The sequence below is a fragment of the Lithobates pipiens genome, unplaced genomic scaffold, assembly GCF_037356315.1.
Source record: "Lithobates pipiens isolate NorthernLeopardFrog02 unplaced genomic scaffold, aLitPip1_a1.2 Scaffold_23, whole genome shotgun sequence".
Lineage (NCBI taxonomy): Eukaryota > Metazoa > Chordata > Amphibia > Anura > Ranidae > Lithobates > Lithobates pipiens.
Window position 1 is genome coordinate 309,342,504 of NW_027507785.1, and position 21,750 is coordinate 309,364,253.

At 43.2% G+C, this 21,750-nt stretch overlaps 1 protein-coding gene across 2 annotated transcripts in view; it reads left to right on the plus strand.

The window, feature by feature from the left end:
• Positions 1-21,750, plus strand: part of LRRC40 (leucine rich repeat containing 40) — a 78,217-nt gene that overhangs the window by 38,312 nt on the left and 18,155 nt on the right. For both annotated transcript variants that reach the window (XM_077450488.1, XM_077450489.1), the window contains exons 10-12: positions 4,982-5,090; positions 9,734-9,841; positions 20,960-21,070. In XM_077450488.1, coding sequence (XP_077306614.1) covers positions 4,982-5,090; positions 9,734-9,841; positions 20,960-21,070 — 328 coding nt within the window. The remainder of the gene's footprint in view (positions 1-4,981; positions 5,091-9,733; positions 9,842-20,959; positions 21,071-21,750) is intronic.

Genomic DNA, 21,750 nt, shown 5'->3' on the forward strand with positions numbered 1-21,750 from the left:
GAATGTTGGTCCATTTCTCTTCAATGGCTGTGCGAATTTTCTGGACATTGGCAGGAATGGGAACACGCTGTCGTATACGCCGATCCAGAGCATCCCAAACACGCTCAATGGGTGACATGTCCGGTGAGTATGCTGACTAGGGATGAGCTCAGGCGTGTTCGCATGGAACACGTGCAGAGCCCGCCAGGAAGTCGGCGCAGCGCTGCGCTAATCACAGGCATTGAGACATTGCCCCGGTGTGCGGCTGCAGAGAGCGGCACAATGTCTCACTGCCTGTGATTAGCGCAGCGCTGCGCCGACTTCCTGGCGGTCTCTGCACGTGTTCCATGCGAACACGCCTGAGCTCATCCCTAATGCTGACCATGCAAGAACTGGGATGTTTTCAGCTTCCAGGAATTGTGTACAGATCCTTGCACCATGGGGCCATGCATTATCATGCTGCAACATGAGGTGATGGTCGTGGGTGGGTGGCACAACAATGGGCCTCAGGATCTTGTCACGGTATCTCTGTGCATTCAAAACGCCATCAATAAAATGCACTTGTGTTCATTGTCCATAGCATATGCCTGCCCGTACCATAACCCCACCACCACCATGGGGCACTCCATCCACAACCTTGACATTGGCAAACCGCTCACCCACACAACGCCATACATGCCGTCTGCCCTGTACTTTGAAAACCGGCATTCATCCGTGAAGAGAACACCTTTCCAAAGTGCCAGAATGTGAGCATTTGCCCACTGAAGTCAGTTACAACGGCAAACTGCAGTCGGGTTGAGACCCCGATGATGAGGACAAGAATGCAGATGACCTTCCCTGAGACGGTTTCTGACAGTTACTGCAGAAATTCTTTGGTTATGCAAACCGATTGTGGCAGCAGCTGTCCGGGTGGCTGGTCTCAGATGCGGTTGTGAGGCCGGTTGGATGTACTGCCAAATTCTCTGAAACACCCTTGGAGACGGCTTATGCTAGAGAAATTAACATTCAATGCAAGCGCAACAGCTCTGGTGGACATTCCTGCAGTCAGTACGCCAATTGCACGCTCCCTCAAAACTTGTGGCATTGTGCTGTGTGATAAAACTGCACATTTTTAGAGTGGCCTTTTATTGTGGCCAGCCTAAGGCACACCTGTGCAATAATCATGCTGTCTAATCAGCATCTGGATATGCCACACCTGTGAGGTGGATGGATTATCTCGGCAAAGGAGAAGTGCTCAACAACACAAATTTAGCCCTGGTTCACATTGGTGCGATTTGACATGTCAAATTACCGGCAATGGCACTGTCCCAATCGGTGCGACGCTGCATTTGTGGCGCCGCACCGATTTCAAAAAGTTTATGTAAGACTTTTCGCGATTTCGGGCTGCGATTTACATTGACGTCTGTGCAGAAACCCGCACGACCAAAGGCAACTCGATTGACAAAGATGGAGGTTAACCACTTCCCGACCGCCGCACGACGATGTACGTCGACAGCATGGCACGGGCAGGCATATGGGCGTACACGTACGTCCCTGCCTTCCCGCCCGGTGCCTGCGGCGGTCGGTATCCGTGCAGGAGCGATCGGTGATGAGGAGGCGGCCATTCATTCATGGCCACCCCCTCGCGATCGCTCCTGACGAATGGGAGTGAAGCATTGCATCACTTCCTCTCCTGTAATGTAAACACAGGAGAGGAAGTGATGTATTCTCTCCTCCGTGTCGGTATTTTTCGTTCCGGCACCGAGGAGAGAGCATCGGTGAGTTGCACAAGCACTACACTACACAGTAGAACATGCCAGGCACACTCACATCCCCCCGATCACCCCCCCAATTACCCCTGCCCCCCCAGTCACAGTGACACCAATGCATTTTTTTTTTTTTTGCATTGGTGTCATTTGTGACTGTAATAACTGTTAGGGCAGTTAGGGTTAGCCCCCTTTAGTTCTAATGTACCCCCCTAACCCCCCCCAATAAAGGTTTAACCCCGTGATCACCCCCCGTCGCCAGTGTCACTAAGGCTGGGTTCACATTGCAGCGGTTTATGAGAACGGATGTGATTCGCAGCGCACTGCAGTGCAAATCACATCCGATCTCTGCGATTCGAGTTCAGCCATTCGCCGCACCCGCCGCAAATTCGCACGGGACCCTTTTTTTGGTCCGCAGCAGAATCGGATCGCATGGGTGTTCACACCATGCGATCCGAGTTTGCAGATCGCACTGCGATATGCGAACTGATCTGGGGGTGTCATTAACATTTCACTGACACTCCTAGCAGTTCGCATAGGGCAGTGTGAACTGCCGCCGGGAGGCATGCGATGCGGGAACCCGCCGCGGATTCGTGGCGTTCCCGCATCACTCCAGTGTGAACCCAGTCTAATAAGCGATCATTTTTCTGATCGCTGTATTAGTGTCACAGGTGACGCTAGTTAGGCAGGTAGGTATTTAGGTTCGCCGCAGCTTTTTATAGCGCCAGGGACCCCCATATACTACCGCATAAAGCCCCCTGATTGCCCCCTAGTTAACCCTTTCACCAGTGATCACCATATAACTGTTACAGGTGACGCTGGTTGGTTAGTTATTTTTTTATAGTTTCAGTGCACCCGCCATTTATTACCTAATAAAGGTTTAACCCCCTGATCACACGGCGGGTGTCATTTGTGACTGTAATAACTGTTAGGGCAGTTAGGGTTAGCCCCCTTTAGTTCTAAGGTACCCCCCTAACCCCCCCAATAAAGGTTTAACCCCGTGATCACCCCCCGTCGCCAGTGTCACTAAGGCTGGGTTCACATTGCAGCGGTTTATGAGAACGGATGTGATTCGCACCGCACTGCAGTGCAAATCACATCCGATCTCTGTGTGATTCGAGTTCACCAATACAGATAGTATGGCTGAATTCGTGTCGCACCCGCCGCAAACTCGCACGGGACCCTTTTTTTGGTCCGCAGCAGAATCGGATCGCATGGGTGTTCACACCATGCGATCCGAGTTTGCAGATCGCACTGCGATATGCGAACTGATCTGGGGGTGTCATTAACATTTCACTGACACTCCCAGCAGTTCGCATAGGGCAGTGTGAACCGCCGCCGGGAGGCATGCGATGCGGGAACCCGCCGCGGATTCGTGGCGTTCCCGCATCGCTCCAGTGTGAACCCAGCCTAATAAGCGATCGTTTTTCTGATCGTTGTATTAGTGTCACAGGTGACGCTAGTTAGGCAGGTAGGTATTTAGGTTCGCCGCAGCTTTTTATAGCGCCAGGGACCCCCATATACTACCGCATAAAGCCCCCTGATTGCCCCCTAGTTAACCCTTTCACCAGTGATCACCATATAACTGTTACAGGTGACGCTGGTTGGTTAGTTGTTTTTTTATAGTTTCAGGGCACCCGCCATTTATTACCTAGTCTCACTAGTGTACCCCTAAATTTAGGGGTGTCTACTTTCCAAAATGGGGTCATTTGGGGGGGGTTTGTGCCATCTTGGCATTTTATGGCCTTCAAAACTGTAACGCCCTTAGAAAGCCTGAAGGCGGTGCTTGGTTCTCGGGGCCCCGTACGCGGCTAGGCTCCCAAAAAGTCCCACATATGTGGTATCCCCATACTCAGGAGAAGCAGCAGAATTTATTTTGGGGTGTCATTTCACATATGCCCATGGCATGCGTGAGCAATTTATCATTTAGTGACAACTTTGTGTAAAAAAAAAAAAAAAAAGTTTGTAATTTTCCCGCAACTTGTGGCAAAATATAAAATATTCCATGGACTCAACATGCCTCTCAGCAAATAGCTTGGGGTGTCTACTTTCTAAAATGGGGTCATTTGTGGGGGTTTTGTGCCATCTTGGCATTTTATGGCCTTCAAAACTGTAATAGGTAGTGAGAAGTGAAATCAAAAATTTACGCCCTTAGAAAGCCTGAAGGCGGTGCTTGGATTTCGGGGCCCCGTACGCGGCTAGGCTCCCAAAAAGTACCACATATGTGGTATCCCCGTACTCAGGAGAAGCAGCAGAATTTATTTTGGGGTGTCATTTTCACATATGCCCATAGCACGTGTGAGCAATATATCATTTAATGACAACTTTGTGTAAAAAAAATAAAATAAAAATTTTGTCATTATTCAATCGCTTGAGGCAAAAAAATAAAATATTCAGTGGGCTCAACATGCCTCTTATCAATTTCCTTAGGGGGTCTACGTTCCAAAATGGGGTCATTTGGGGGGGTTTTGTACTGCCCTGCCATTTTAGCACCTCAAGAAATGAGATAGGCAGTCGTAAACTAAAAGCTGCATAAATTCCAGAAAACGTACCTTAGTTTGTAGATGTGACAACTTTTGCGCAAACCAATAAATATACAATTATTGACTTTTTTTTACCAAAGACATGTGGCTGAATACATTTTGGCATAAATGTATGACTAAAATTGAGTTTATTGGATTTTTCTAATAACAAAAAGTAGAAAATATCATTTTTTTTCAAAATTTGCGGTCTTTTTACGTTTATATCACAAAAAATAAAAATCGCAGAGTCAGTCAAATACCTTTAAAAGAAAGCTCTATTTGTGGGAAGAAAAGGACGCAAATTTCGTTTGGGTACAACATTGCATGACCGCGCAATTACCAGTTAAAGCAGCGCAGTGCCAAAGTGTAAAAAGACCTCTGGTCATTTACCAGCAAAATGGTCCGGTCTGAAAGTGGTTAATCAAGCTGATGAATAAATACCGATCGAGATCAGATAAGGAAAGAAAGTTATGTGTGAAACCAGCAATTAGTCAAATGATAAATATATTTTGTGTCCCCCTACAGGTTTGCATATCTGCATTTTTTGTTGTTTCACAATTGCATGCAATTTTACATCTGTGTAAGTTTATTAATCACACCTTTTTACATTTTAGTAGGAGTATTGTAGATTCCAATGTGCTTGTGGATTCCAGTGGTGATTTTAGTGTTTTTTACTATAGTTTTTACTAGGGGTAAAATAAAGTAAATTAAATTATTGTTTATTTTTGTTATAAGTTTCAAAGAGTGAAGAAAATACAAGTCCTGTGGTTACGGCTATGACACTTCCAAGTGACTCCCTGGTTAATACACATGCAATTTCTTCACTGAAGACCTTAGAGTATAGGTAGGTATCCTTTTGTCATAATTTACTTTAGTTATAGCCTTGTTCAGTATTGCTGAATTATTCACATGATTTTACATGAATGAAATATTATTTTTTTATTGTCATTTTATTTTTATATATATATATATATATATATATATATATATATATATATATATATATATATATATAGCAATATACTAATAAATATAAAATATAGATAAATATATATAGACACACTATTTATTTATATATATATATATATATATATATATATATATATATATATATATATATATATATATATATATATATTTATTATAAAGCTCTAAGGAGCAGGGCCCTCTGATTCCTAGTGTATTAAAGTGTATTGTATTAATTGTAAGCGCTGCGCAAACTAAAAATCCTGTATAATAATAATTATATATATACATATATTATAATTTTTTTTCTACAGACATTTCTGTGACCTGTGGCTTTTATACATATCAGTTCTTTTCTAGCCGAAAGCACACAACGTACAGCAGTTGTATTTGAGAAACTTAATAAGGAGGACCAAACTGTCCCCGTCATTCTATACAGTGCCTTTGAAAAAAAAATTCATACCCCATGTTACAACCAAAAACTTAAATGTATTTTATTCAGATTTTATGTGATGGGCCAACACAAAGTGGCACATATGTGTGAAGTGGAAGGAAAACATTTCAACATTTTTTACAATTAAATATGTGGAAATACTTTGTAGAACCACTTTTCGCTACAATTACAGCTGCAAGTCTTTTTGGGGGTGTCTCTACCATCTTTGCACATCTAAAGAGGGACATTTCTGCCCATTCTTCTTCTTTGCAAAATATCTCAAGCTCTGTCAGATTGGATGAAGAGTGTCTGTGAACAGCAATTTTCAAGTCTTGCCTCCGATTCTCAATTGGATTTAGGTCTGGACTTTGACTGGACCATTCTAACACATGAATATGCTTTGATCTAAACCATTCCATTGTAGCTCTGGCTGTATGTTTAGGGTCGTTGTCCTGCTGGAAGGTGAACCTCCGCCCCAGTCTTAAGTCTTTTGAGCCTCGTACACACGATTGGACTTTCCGATGGGAAATGTTCGATGGCAGGCTGGGCTGTTGGCAGAAAATCTGACCTTGTGTACGCTCCATCGGACAATTGTTGGATTTTCCGCGGACAAATGTTGGATGGCAGGTTTTAAAATTTTCCGTGGATAAATGTCTGTTGTCGGATTTTCCGATCACGTGTACACGAGTCTGTCAGACAAAAGTCCAAAGTATAAACACGCATTCTCAGAAGCAGAAGCAGTCGGTCTTGTAGACTATCATTTGTAATGGAGAATTAACATTTGTGACGTGGCAAATTATGAAATCTCAAAATGCAGCGCACAATTCTCTTCTTCTTGAGGCTGGGTTCACACTGGAGCGGCTACGAGAACCGGATGTGATTTGCACCGCACTGCAGTGCAAATCACATCCGATCTCTGTGCGATGCGATTTCAGCCATACAGATAGTATGGCTGAATTCGCATCGCACCCGCCGCAAACTCGCACGGGACCCTTTTTTTGGTCCGCAGCAGAATCGGATCGCATGGGTGTTCACACCATGCGATCTGATTCCTGTCCGAGTTTGCAGATCAGACTGCGATATGCGAACTGATCTGGGGGTGTCATTAAGGTTTCACTGACACTCCCAGCAGTTCGCATAGGGCAGTGTGAACTGCCGGCGGGAGGCATGCGATGCGGGAAAACGCAGCGGATTCGTGGCGTTCCCGCATCGCTTCAGTGTGAACCCAGCCTTAATGGGATAATAATGAAGCTGCTTTGCTGGTGATACTGATGAAGTTATTGCAAACAAATTTTCAAAGGCTTTTTTTTTCTAGTGATATCAAGAATAATATTATATATATTTTTTTTTTTTTGGCAAGTTACCACAACACCATTATCCTGTAGTTTTTAAGATCAAAGATGCAACTGTGTTGGTGTCCCTTGTTAATAAATTTTACATTGTATTTTTTTTAAATGTAACTGCCTACTCCCAAACTGTCATTTGAAGTAAAACACATAGCCAAGTATTATTCTCCACAATTTTCTTTTTATTGTGCATTAAAAAAAGAAAACAAATAAAATTAGACATGCTATCTGCCAATAGAACTTAACCAAAAAGTGCATTTTATGCATCCAAAACTATAGAAAATATAACAAATCAAATCATTATTCAACCAAAAAAAAAGTCAAAGCAATAACTCCAAGGCCAGTAATAAATAACACGTTATCTCCTCTGATTCCGCAACATGGCTGGTTGAAAAGCGTGAAATGAAAAGAAAGAATCAGCACTCCCCAAACTTCTACTAACACGAAATTAGTGGAAGGAGCCCAAAGGATGGCGCTAAAGAGCTGAAAAACAACATAGTACGTCACTACATTCCTATTTGTTGGCCAAGAATTGTGTGCTGTGTGTATGCAAGACAAGTTTGGGCCAGTGCCCTTCGGACAAAAGTCCACGGTTTTGTTGGCCAACAATCCGATCGTGTACGAGGCTTAACAGGTTTCATTCTAAGATTGCCCTGTATTTGGCTCCATCCATCTTCCCATCAACTCTGACCAGCTTCCCTGTCCCTGCTGAAGAAAAGCATCCCCACCACATGATGCTGCCACCACCATATTTCACAGTGGGGATGGTGTGTTCAGGGTGATGTGCAGTATTAGTTTTGCACCACACATTACGTTTTGCTTTTAGGCCAGAAAGTTCAATTTTGGTCTTGTCTGACCAGAGCACCTTCTTCCACATATTTGCTGTGTCCCCCACATGGCTTCTCACAATCTGCAAAAGGGTCTTTTTACGTCTTTCTTCTTGCCACTCTTCCATAAAGGTCAGATTTGTGGAGAGCACGACTAATAGTTGTCCTGTGGACAGATTTTCCCACCTGAGCTGTGGATCTCTGCAGCTCCTCCAGAGTTACCATGGGCCTCTTGGCTGCTTCTCTCATTAATGCTCTTTCCATTTTCATCGATAGAACAGTGCTCCGTGAGATGTTCAAAGCTTGGTATATTTTCTTATAACCTAACCCTGCTTTAAACTTCTCCACAACTTTATCTCTGACTGACCGGTCTGGTGTGTCCCTTGGCCTTCATGATGCTGTTTGTTCACTAAGGTTCTCTAAGAAACCTCTGAGGGCTTCACAGAACAGCTGTATTTATACTGGATTAAGTTACACACAGGTGGACTCTATTGACTAATTAAGTGACTTCTGAAGGCCATTGATTCCACTAGATTTTAGTTAGAAGTTTCAGAGTAAAGGGGGCTGAATACATAAATACACGTCACACTTTTCAGATATTTATTTGTAAAAAAATGTTGAAAACCATTTATCATTCTTTGTTCCACTAAACAATTATGAGCCACTGTGTCGGTCTATCACATAAGAACCCTTTCACACCACGCCGCCCATAGCTTCGGCGGTAAAACGCCGCTATTTTTAGTGCTGTTTTACCATCGGATTTGCGGCGCGTTTCGGGTGCTAGTGGGGCGCTTTTACCCCCATTAGCGGCCGAGAAAGGGTTAAAACCGCCAGCAATACGCTGCAATAGCGGCGTTTTGCCAGCGCTGCCCCATTGATTTCAATGGGGAGCAGTGGTGGAGGAGCGGTAAACACACTGCGCCAAAGAAGCTGCTGGCAGGACTTTTCCTGACGTCCTGCCAGCGCACCGATGTAGTGTGAAAACCCCACAAGCCTACAACCGCATGCATCGGCAGCTACTACACTGATCTGTCGCAGACAAATGTAGTAACTGCAGGCATCTCAGAACTTGTTGTCGGCTGTTCTCTCCACCTGTCAGTTTGCTCCTTGTCAGAACATTTTCATGTAGCACATCCGACTTACTCCAAATAGGCCCCTCCTTCTCCCAGACTGAGTGCTGCTGTACAGGGAAGTGCAAGAGACTGAAACCAGATCAAATTCAGGTATTTGTCATTCCTATTTAACTCCATAGAGTTCAGCTTTAAAAAACAGAAAAGTGCAAAAGGGTATTTGAATTAAAGGGGTTGTAAAGCTTTGTTTTTTATTTTCTAAATAAGTTCCTTTAAGCTAGTGCATTGTTGGTTCACTTACCTTTTCCTTTGATCACCCTTCTAAATGTTTTTTTTTTCTTTGTCTGAATTTCTCACTTCCTGTTTCTCCTCAGTAAACTTCACACCATCATCTGAGCGGTGTTTAGTCAGCCAGAACAGCTTACTGAGGAGGAACAGGAAGTGAGAAATTCAGACAAAGAAAACAAAGAAAAAAAAACATTTAGAAGGGAAATCGAAGGAAAAGGTAAGTGAACCAACAATGCACTAGCTTAAAGGAACCTATTTTTTATTTTCTAAACGAACCTTTTCAACCCTTTTAATATTTGAATAGTTTTTATTTTATAATAGAATTATAATTATAATTTGATGTTTATTAATTCTCCTGTTGTCCCCTCCTCTGTCCCGTCATCAGGGATGTCACACCTGAGATGCTTTTGCCTGTCCTCACCATATCCCGTCTTGACTATTGTATCCCTTCCCAGTGTGCCGTGCCAACCTTTTCCTTCATTGCAGCTGTTTGTGTTTTTTGTGTTTTTGTTGTTCACGTGTCACATTTTGTCATATTTTGCTCCTGTTTCTTCTAGTGACAAGCAGGCTGCTGCCATCCCAGATGCGGTGTTCAATGCTGTTGGCTCCTGTCCCGTCACCACAGTGAATTTCAGCAAAAATCAGCTGACCGAAGTGCCCCCAAGGTAAACCCTGCTTTATTAAGGAGAGCAAAATACATTTTTTTCTGAAGATGCAAAATCCACTTTGTATGTTAAAGTGGATCTCCGCCCAAAAGGGGGAAGCTCCGCTCGTTTGCTCCCCCCCCCCCCCCCCCACTCCGCTGCCACATTTGACCAGGGCAGCACTCAGTTCCCAAAATTTCAGAAACAACCAAAGTCAATTTGCCCAAGGGACTTTAATCATTTCTGGACCACCGCATGCCAATATACGTCCTAAATTTGAAGAGGGATATCTTTGTTATGGCAGCAGCTAGCTGCCATAACCCTGGTATCCTTTTCTTCGGCGGGAGGTCCGGTTTCCGATGATAGTGGTATCTGTGGCGGATTCGCCGCAAGATCACTTTTATCAGCGCTGGGAGAAGGCCCCCGCTTCCACTCTCCGGTGCCCCTTGCCACTTAATGGAGCTGATCGAATCCTTGTCCTTGCTTGGTATGGAGACGAGTGAGGGGAAGATGGCCACCCATCTCCATACCATTGCTGGGCGGAAGCGACGCCAATACATCACTTGTGCCCATAGCTCTTAAAGGGCCATTTTTATAAAAAAAGAATTAATTGACAATTTTTTTTATTTTTTTTTATTGCATTTTAATGTAAATATGAGATGTGAGATCTTTTTGACCCCGGATCTCATATTTATGAGGTCCTGTCATGCTTTTTTTCTATTACAAGGAATGTTTACATTCCTTGTAATAGGAATAAAAGTGACACCATTTTATTTTTACACTGTTCTTGAAAAAAAAAAAAAAGGTAAAATAAATAAGGGGAAAAAAATTAAATTTTTTAAATGCGCCCGTCCCGCCGAGCTTGCGCGCAGAAGCGAACGCATAAGTGAGTAGCGCTTGCATCTGAAAACAGAGTTCAAACCACACATGTGAGGTATCGCCGCGATCGGTACAGCGAGTGCAATAATTCTAGCCCTAGACCTCCTCTGTAATTCAAAACATGCAACCTGTAGAACTTTTTAAACCTTGCCTATGGAGATTTTTAAGGGTAAAAGTTTGTCGCCATTCCACAAGCGGGCGCAATTTTGAAGCGTGACATGTTGGGTATCAATTTTCTCGGCGTAATGTTATCTTTCCCAATATAAAAAAAAAATTGGGCTAACTTTAATGTTGTCTTATTTTTTAATTAAAAAAAGTGTATTTTTTCCCCCAAAAAAGTGCGCAAATACGGTGTGACAGAAAGTATTGCAAGGACCGCCATTTTTGTTATTTAGAGTGCTAGAAAAAAAAATGTAGAATGTTTGGGGGTTCTAAGTAATTTTCTAGCAAAAAAAAAAAAAAAGTATTTAACTTGTAAACAACAAATCTCAGAAAGAGGCTCGGTCCTTAAGTGGACAGTGGTGCTCAGTAAAATAGTACAGCAAATGTATAAAAATTCTACATTTATTTTAAAATACTGTACATAAAAAAAACAACAGGCACATGTTCACATTCATTAATTAAAATTCATCATTTCGCCAATGTACATTCAAGATGCCAACATAATTCATATTGCAGACACTGTAATCTCTCTGCATTTCGTGGGCCAACGATTTTCCCTTGGGCAAATTGTCTTCTTTGAAAAAAAAAAAAAAAAAGGAGGGGGGGGGGGGAGGGGTGGGGACTTTATGTGAATATGTCTCCATCCTTGATTCAGTAGAAACACTATAATTGCATAACATATTAGAAAAATCTGAAAAAATCGTTTTTTGTCCAAAATAACATCATGTAACAAACATAAAAAAATAAATGATATAAATAATAAATCTTGCGAGCTACCAATGATATATTGGGCTTGAAGCCTTGAGAGAAGCATCCCATTGATGCAAGGAATTCTAATAATGCCTTTCAGCTGCTGACACCGGTCACACTCCCATATGTTGTGTTTAAACCAAACAATTCTATATAAATATTGTGCCGCGCTGTGTAAATAAATCTACATAATACTGCAAATAAAATATACAAAACTGCTGTCGATCCGTAAAGTGCAAATCAATGTTGTGACCCACTATGTGAATGAATCAACTTAAATATAGCACTATAATTATAAACGATGTAGAACAATATAGTGCAAATACAAAATAACTATAAATATATGTATGTGTGCAATAAATATTCCAGTGCAATAAATCAATGTGAGCAAATTTCATTCATTAAAAATATATACAGTCCGTAAATGATCAATAGATCTATATATAGTGCTTCCAAAGAAGATTCCACAGTGAATTAATCAACCTCAATATAGCACAACAATTAAAAACAATGCAAAACAATATAGTGCAAATACATACAATATATTGTTTTATATATAAAAATTGTGCCGCGTTGTGTATATAACTCATATTGTAAAAAAAAAAAGACAAAACTGCTGTAAAGTGCAAATGCACATCAATATTGTGACCCACTACGTGAATTAATAAAGGGGTTGCAAAGGTAAATGTTTTTTCACCTGAATGCATTCTATGCATTAAGGTGAAAGAAACATCTGACATTGTCTGCGCCCCGGGCCCCCTCCCCCCCGGTTTTACTTACCTGACACCTCAAAAGTCCTGCGCTCGCCCCCGACGTCCTCCTCTTCGCCACTCAACCTGCCCGCTGATTGGCAGGAGTGGATGGATGGAAAGCAGCGCAGCCATTGGCTCGCACTACTGTCAATCACATCCAATGACACGGCGCGCCGGGGGGCGGGGCCGCATGATACAGCGAGCGGCTATAGCTGCCGGCTTTTTCACGGGAGCGCGCCCGCAGGTGCTTTTTACAATGCGAGGGAGCTCGCATGAACATGAGAAGTACCTGCGGGAGGAAGCAGAGACAGCCGCCGAGGGACCCCAGAAGAGCAGGATCGGGGCCACTCTGTGCAAAACGAGCTGCACAGTGGAGGTAAGTATAACATGTTTGTTATTTTAAAAAAATAAAAAAAATACCCTGACAATCCCTTTAATCAACTTCAATATAGTGCAAATGCAAAAAATATATATATAAAAAATTTGATATGTGCTATAAATATTTTGGTGCAATTAAAACACTTAGAGACTTTCTCGCACGTGCGCACCCCCCGTGTGATTGCGCTCCCCCAAGGGGGCATGTGACCGCACAGCCCTTATCACATTAGCCAGCCTATTTTTTTTTTTTTATATATGATCCGGGGACATCTATATGGAAGCATCTGAGGATATATAGAGTCCACTAACCTTGAGCCAAATGATGGTTCTACTGCTTGCCTGACCAAACTTTAACTGTGTGGTCGCATCCCCTGGGGTGGTGCACAATCACACGGGGGGGTTGAGGTGCACGTGCGAGAAAGTCACTAAGTGTTTTAATTGCACTGGAATATTTATAGCACATATCAATATATATATATATATATATATATATATATATATATATATATATATTTTTTTTGTATTTGCACTATATTGTTTTGCATTGTTTATAATTATTGTGCTATATTGAAGATGATTATATAACAGCCATCCTAGATGACACGGACCACCTCAGAAACGGTATAAAGATAAAATTTGTATATATGTAACTGATTAAAACATCCAATGAAGATGAGATGCAGCCAATAAGCCCTATGTCTTTTGTGCATTTAATCCACTCTTCAGGGGCAAATCCATTAAATTATATATGAGCTAAATATGAAGTGGTGAGATTGCATCAAAAGTGTCGCTCAAGGCGTCTGTCACGGGAGCTGAGGTACCGGGACCCAAGGATCAGAACAGGAGCATAAAAGGAACTCCAACAGATAAGGAATGTCCAGAGGTGATGTGTATAGGCTCCAATACTTAACCCCCTTAACTCCTCTGGAGGGAGTCCATTCCACCTTTTCCCAGCTCTTACCGTGAAGAAACCTTTCCGTATTTGGAGATTAACCACTTCAGCCCCAGAAGATTTCACCCCCTTCCTGACCAGAGCACTTTTTGCAATTCGGCACTGCGTCGCTTTAACTGACAATTGCGTGGTTGTGCGACGTGGCACCCAAACAAAATTTACATTTTTTTTTTTTTTAAATAACAAAATGTAATACTTCCACTGTCCCGCCCGTTTTGCACAGAGTGGCTCCGAACCTGCTCTTCTGGGGTCCCTCGGCGGCTGTCTTGGCTCGTAGCCGCTCACTGTATCACTCGGCCCCACCCCCGGCGTCATTGGATGTAATTGACAGCAGCGCGAGCCAATGGCTGCGCTGCTTTCAATCCATCCACTCTAGCCAATCAATGGCCAGGGTGAGCCTTAGAATGCACTTTTACCTTTACAGCCCCTTTAAAGTTTATGTGGGTGTAAAGGTAGTCGTCCCAATACTTTTGGTAATATAGTGTATGTTTAGTTACTGTGTCCTGACATACACTTTAAATGTCTTGGGGCCCTGGTGCCCAATCTGTGACTTTATGGGCCGTATGCGACCCTTTGGTATAAGATGTGCGGCCCTTGGATCTCAGCAGTCTGTATTGGGATCATTTATTGGGGTAATGGCATTGATCTACCAGCCTCATGTAACATCTTCCCAATTTCATATTGTCTTCTGCAAAATCTCCCCCACCAACAATATTTATCCTGTCCTCACTCTCTGACCCTCATTTCCTCTATTGGTTCTGCAGTTTCTGACAGTCCTCTGAATCTTTACATATTTCATTAGGTGTGGCCCTTTTGGTAATGTCAGGGGCTGCATTTAAGGCCCTATATAGCTCATAAGTTAACAATCATTGTCTTAGGGGGTCTTTTATGGGGCCTTTACGGTTTTGCCCCCCCCCCCCCCCCCTTTCATCGGAATGGATGAGTCAGTTGGCTGGTAAATGCAGACGATGTAGTAGATGATAATCTGAGATTTTTACAAGCACCGAGGGAAGCCGGTGTAATTTCCCGGCACTTCCACGCCGAGCGTCTGCCTGTTCAAGAGCCCTCGAGGGGAACTTTAAATCCTTCCTACTTACTGTAATTCACTGTAAGTGCTTTCCACCAGTCATCTTCTGCGTGTGCGTGTGTGTTTGCTCATTTCAGCATTTGCTATAATGACGTCCCATCACCAGTGAGATGAAGACCCTGGGGGGGGGGGGGGGTTCTGCCAATACTTGGATTCATAGGTAAACAAAATATTGGAATATTTTTTAACCACTTGCTTACCGGGCACTTAAACCCCCCTCCTGCCCAGACCAATTTCCAGCTTTCAGCGCTGACGCACTTTGAATGACAATTGCTCAGTCATACAACACTGTACCCAAATGACATTTTTATAATTTTTTTCACACAAATAGAGCTTTTTTTTTTGGTGGTATTTAATCACAGCTGTGGTTTTTATTTTTTGCTAAACAAAAAAAGATGGAAAATTTTGAAAAAAAATAGATCATGTTTCATAGTTTGTTATAAAATTTTGCAAACCGGTAATTATTTTATCCGTCATTGATATGCGCTAATGAGGCTGCACTGGTGGGCACTGATAGGCTGCACTGGTGGGCACTGATAGGCTGTACTGGTGGGCACTGATAGGCTGCACTGGTGGGCACTGATAGGCTGCACTGGTGGGCACTGATAGGCTGCACTGGTGGGCACTGATAGGCTGCACTGGTGGGCACTGATAGGCACAGTTAAGGCAACACTGATGGGGACAGATTAGGTGGCACTGATGGCCACTAATGGAGCCCTGATGGGTGGCACTGATGGGCACTGATAAGTGTTACTGATGGGTACCACTAATAGGTGGCACTGATGAGCAGCACTGTTGATGAAGCACTGATTGGGCACTGATGGGTGGCACTGTGGGCACTGGTAGGTGGCACAGATGAGCTGGCGGCAGCTCTCCTTGATCGGGACCGATGTCCCTCTCGCAGCCGCTGGTGATCGGCTTTTTTCTCCTCAAGCTGTCAGAGCGAGGAGAAAAGATAGCCGATTACTGGCTCTGTTTACATCACATGATCAGCTGTCATTGGCTGACAGCTGATCACGTGGTAACGGGTCGGGATCGACCCATTACACCGATCTGCAATCAGCCGAGTCTCATAGACTCGGCTGATCACAGAGCGCCCCCCGCAAGGGGGCGCGCAGGCTGCTCGGGTGCGGTAGGACGTCAATAGACGTACTCCCGGCAAAGTAGGCCCTGCGCTGGAGCTGTCATTTGGCTATAGCGTAGATCTGAAGCAGGTAAAGAGACCCTGTCACCACCTGGTACTCAAACTGAAGGCACATAGGGAATCTGCATAAGGCCTGTGGCTTTACCGTGACATCAGTTTGAGACCATTTTGAAATCATTCAAACTTCATTGGCAGGTCTATGTGATCTGCAGTTGCAAAACTTTATTGATGTAGGTATGGACACAGAAGCCTCATCTGGGACCTCCTCAGTCTAAACCCGAGCATGGCTGTGCCTTGAAAAAAGGGATCTCAAAATGTTTGCCGGTGATGACTACTTGGCGACCGCAATATGTACATATACGTTGCAGTGTGCAAGTAGTTTGTCAGGATTATGTCTGAAGATATCAGCCATAACCCCGGTGCCGTTTTATTTCAGCCAACGGCTAGCTTTTTCACTAAAGCATTCCGAGCGACTCATGAGCCACTGGAATGCTTTCCGAAGCAGCGGGACAGACACTCCCCTCTGCCGGCACTTGTGGTTGTTTCTCGGGCTTACCTTTTCCGCCTCTTCACCCGAGAAATGATCCGACGGTGCCGCTGACTGCTCCCATAGGCGATCAAAGAGTTTCTTGAATTTAACCAGTTCCATACCGGGCCTATTGTGGCACTCCTCTCCTACATGTGAAAATCATAATTTGTTTGCTAAAAATTACTCAGAACCCCCAAACATTATATATATATATTTTTTTAGCAGACACCCTAAGGAATAAAATGGCGGTCGTTGCAACTTTTTATCTTGCACGGTATTTGCGCAACAAGTTTTTAAACAGCGTTTTTTGGGAAAAAAAAACAAAAACTGTTTCCTGATTTAAAAAATAACAAAACATTAAAGTTAGCCCAATTTTTTTGTATAATGTGAAAGGTGATGTTACGCCAAGTAAATAGATGTCACGCTTTAAAATTGTGCACACTCATGAAAGGACACAAAACTTTGGTACTTAAAAATCTCCATAGGCAACCCTTTAAACTCTACATGTTTAGATTTACAGAGGCGTTCTAGTCCTAGAATTGTTGCTGTAACGCATGCGGCGATACCTCACATGTGTGGTTTGAACAGCATTTACATATGTGGGCGGGACTTACGTGTGCGTTCGTTTCTGACAGGGGTGTTTTAAGTAGTTTTTATTTTTTAAATTTTTTACATTTTTTTTTTGATCACTTTTATTCCTATTACAAGGAATGTAAACATCCCTTGTAATAAGAATCGTTTGCGACAGGTCCTCTTTATGGAGAAGTGCAGGGTCAATAAGACCCCACATCTCTCCTCCAGGCTGGAAAGCATGAGATCACAGAAAAAAATCTACGATCTCATGCTTACCAGCCGCGATCGCGGACTTGTTTACATCTGCAGCCCCGGACGTGACATCATAACGTCGCTCCCGGGCCTCCGACGGTCATAGAGGCGACCGGAAATCTCTATGGTTGTCATCCAGCGGGGGGCGATTTTTTTTTATCTGGGTCCCCGATGGCACGGGATTGCCCGGAGAAGCACTGGATGGTGGCAGGAGGGGGGTATGTCCCCTCCCATCACCTGCTGCTATGCTCTTATGGTGCACAATATCGCCGGCTGAAATTATGCCTGTAGCTGCAGGCATCATTTAGATATTCCTACTGAAAGTCAGACGTCACATGACGTCCTTGGGCAGGAAGTGGTTAAACTTGTAAACAAAAACGTTAAACTTGTAAATAAAAAGTGCCAGTAAAAGCCTGGTCTTCAAGTGGTAAAGGACAAGATTGTCCATATACCAAGGTGTGCTGGTGAAAATCCTTATTTTATGATGATCGTATGGTGGCGCCAGTATCTACTCTTTGATCACCTCTATGGCCTTCGAGGACCGGAGCGACATTGTGAAATCACTTCTGGTCCAGACTGGATGTAAATCATTTTTTTTTTTTATTGTAAATCAAAAGATTTTTTTTTTTTCCTTGATCTTTTGCTTTTAAATGTAAATAAGAGACCTGTCCTTAAAGAGGATCTGTCATCCTTTCTATTTCAAGGGATGTTTACAAGGGACAGTGTAAAAATAAATAAGAAAAAAAATCCCTCTGTGTTTGTGCGCAAGTTGCGCACGCATATGTAAACGCTAAAACGCTGTTACACTAAAATGCAATGAAAAATAAAAAAATAAAATAAAATGTCATAAAATAGAAAAAACAATGGCCCTCTAATGCCCTGTACACACGGTCGGAAATTCCGATGGAAAAAGTCCGATCGGATTATGTTGTCGGAAAATCCGATCGTGTGCGGGCTCTATCGGACTTTTTCTGTTGGATTTTCTGATGTACAAAGTTTGAGAGCAGGATCTACAATTTTCCAACAACAAAATCTGATCGCATAACTTCCGATAGTTTGTATACAATTCCGAGGGACAAAGAGACGAAAGCTATTGGCTACTGGCCCATTTATGGTCCTGACGTACGTGTTGTACGTCACCTCGTTCAGGACGGTCGGATTTTCTGCCAACTTTGTGCAACCGTGTGTATACAACACAAGTTTTGGACAAAATCTGTCGGAAAAAATCAGACGGATTTTGTGGTCGGAATGTCCGACCGTGTGTACAGGGCATCAGAGCTATGGGCAGAAGTGATATCTTGCATTGGTATGGAGACGGGTAGGGGCCATCTTCCCCTCACTTGTCTCCATATCTAGCCAGGAGAAGGACCCGATTGCCTCCGCCTCTACCGACGGCTCCAGTAAGCGGCGGAGGGCAACGGAGCTCAGCGGGAGTGGAGCTCAGCTAAATTGTTAAGTGGTCCAGTGCTGTCACATAAGAAGAGAGGATCTGCTGATCATTGGGGAGAGAAAGGGGGGAGGGTCTGTGCCACGGCTCCATGTCTGAATGGACACAGGGAGCTGCAGCTCGGGTACCCCCATAGCAAGCTGCACTCAACAGGAGGGAGGGGCCAGGAGAGCCGACGAGGGACCCGAGCAGAGGAAAATCTGGGCTGCTCTGTGCAAAACCCCTGCACAGAGGAGCTAAGTATAGACTTGTTTGTTATTTTTAGCTAAAAAAAAAACAAAAAGAAAAAACAAGACTTTACGATCAATTTCAGTTAGTTCCATTAAGCTTTGGCAACAAAACCCGGAGGCTGATTGGTTAGTATGCACAGCTTCACCAGATTCTGTTTGCACCAATTTAGTAAATCTTCCCCATAGTGTATCAACCTGCTAATACAAAACCTGCAAACATATGAAGTAAGCACACCACTTCCAACTAATGTTTTTGCATTAACGTTGTCTTCAACACGTATAGAAGCATTATAGCAGAATAGGCACTATCCAAAAATTTCACATCGAACAAAATATAGCAAGGGTATTTGCTACATTGGTAATTCCAACCTATATCCTAATAAATACCCGCATGCACACGGGTAAGGTGAGCACCACTCAGTCATATAGTAGCTAATGTTGAGAATACATACTGTAGCCCAAATAGTAGTGCTTAAACAGGGCTGTCTGTCTTTGATATGTACATTTCTGGTGCTGCTGCAGAATGAATTGGGTCAAAAGAAAGACATGCCACCCTCGGAGGCTTTTTTCACATGGGGGTACTATAGCGCACATCTGTGGAGGGCCATGGTGACCCGCATGGGGATGCACAAATGCTCCTTGCATTCTCCTGCAGGCAGGCCCATTGATGTCAATTGGGATGCAGTGGCTGCACAGACACAGCGGCTGTTCCCAAAATTACATTCATGTGGTGTGGGTGCGGGTACATGTCTGAACACAGACCATGAGTTTGGGGGACATGCACCCACATGCATGTCATATGGGCTGTATCAGTGTCCCAATTGACAATAAAGGGACTACCTGCACCATGATGCACGGAACACCCGTGTATCCCCCTGTGTGGGTAAACACGGCCCTGCGCAGGCGAACGCTATAGTACACCCTGGAGGTACACTGACTACTCCTTGTGGCTCTTTTCCGGAGCACAGCTAAATATTACATTGGCATTGTACAGCTCAGGCAGGTGCATCTGGTGTACATACCTGTACATGTTTGGCTTGGAGGAGGAAATCCATATTAAAGCCGAGTTCCACTCATAAAATTAACTTGTCATTTTACTCACGTTTTGATGTCTGTTGCTAAGGGGTGCCTTGGAATCTGCCTCTTCCCCTCCCTGGCGCCTGACATCATTTCCCTCCGAGCCCGTCCTCGCTAGTGCTCCTGGGAGAGGGTTGTCATCATTTACCAGGAGGTCGAAGGGCAGCGCCAAGGGCTTTGCTGACATCACAATGGGGGCAGGCGATGCCCACTGTGATGGCAACGTCAGAAGTGTACGGCGCTGCGCCGTACATACAGCGCATGCACGAGAACGGGCGGTGCATGCTGATCGCTCAGCTACACCAGAGCCCGGAAGATAGTGCTTGTGGGCTTCACATGCCCACAAGCACCATGGAAACTGCCAGGAAAGAGGAATATAAGATATATATTCCTCTATGAAATCGGCAATCGAGCGCCAGTTAAGCACACAAACATGAATGCTATAAATAAGCCTTGGAAACATAAGATATGCATCCTAAAAATAAAAAATAAAATTAACAGTGGGTACTCTGCTTTAATATAGAGAAAAAAAAAATCCATGCAGATCGCTGCCCTGCTAAAAATTTGAAGTTGTCTCTCTTTCGGGCGGTTAGGCCAGACTACTGACCATGGAACCAGAGTACTGCCCAGGTTTGCCAGGTTACCTCTACAATTGGGAAGTATAAGTCAATAGAGATAATTGGTGCCTCTATCAGAGAGGTGGGTGAAGCTATTCCCCTTAGTTATGGAAAGGGAACAAGACACCCTCTAATTGATTCTGCAGGTGCGGAGATCAGGATACTGAGATAAAAAGAAACTCTTGGCTGATTTGGTTTGCAGGAATTCCGCAGGTGAATGCAGTAGGAGGACTCTTGAAGTTAGAGTCTACGTTTTTTTTTTTTCACATTTCTTCTGGAAAGACTTTAATATTAAAACTTTTTCTTGTAGGATTGTAGAATTGAAAGAATCTGTGTTTGACGTCAACCTGGGCTTCAATAAAATCCCAACCATCACCTTGAATTTGTGCATGTTACTGAGATTAACACATCTGGATATGAGGTCAGTATCTCAATTATTAACCACTTTCAGACCGGACCATTTTGCTGGTCAATGACCAGAGGTCTTTTTACAATTTGGCACTGCGCTGCTTTAACTGGTAATTGCGCGGTCATGCAATGTTGTATCCAAACAAAATTTGCATCCTTTTTTTCCCACAAATAGAGCTTTCTTTTAAAGGTATTTGACTGACTCTGCGATTTTTATTTTTTGCGATATAAACGTAAAATTTTGAAAAAAATTGATATTTTCTACTTTTTATTATTAGAAAAATCCAATAAACTCAATTTTAGTCATACATTTAGGCCAAAATGTATTCAGCCCCATGTCTTTGGTAAAAAAAAAGTCAATAACTGTATAATTATTGGTTTGCGCAAAAGTTGTCACATCTACAAACTAAGGTACGTTTTCTGGAATTTTTTAGCAGCTTTTAGTTTATGACTGCCTATCTCATTTCTTGAGGTGCTAAAATGGCAGGGCAGTACAAACCCCCCCCCAAATGACCCCATTTTGGAAAGTAGACACCCTAAGGAAATTGATAAGAGGCATGTTGAGCCCATTGATTATTTTATTTTTTTGCCTCAAGCGATTGAATAATGACAAAAAAAAAATTTTTTTTTTTTTTTTTTACACAAAGTTGTCACTAAATGATATATTGCTCACACATGCCATGGTTATATTTG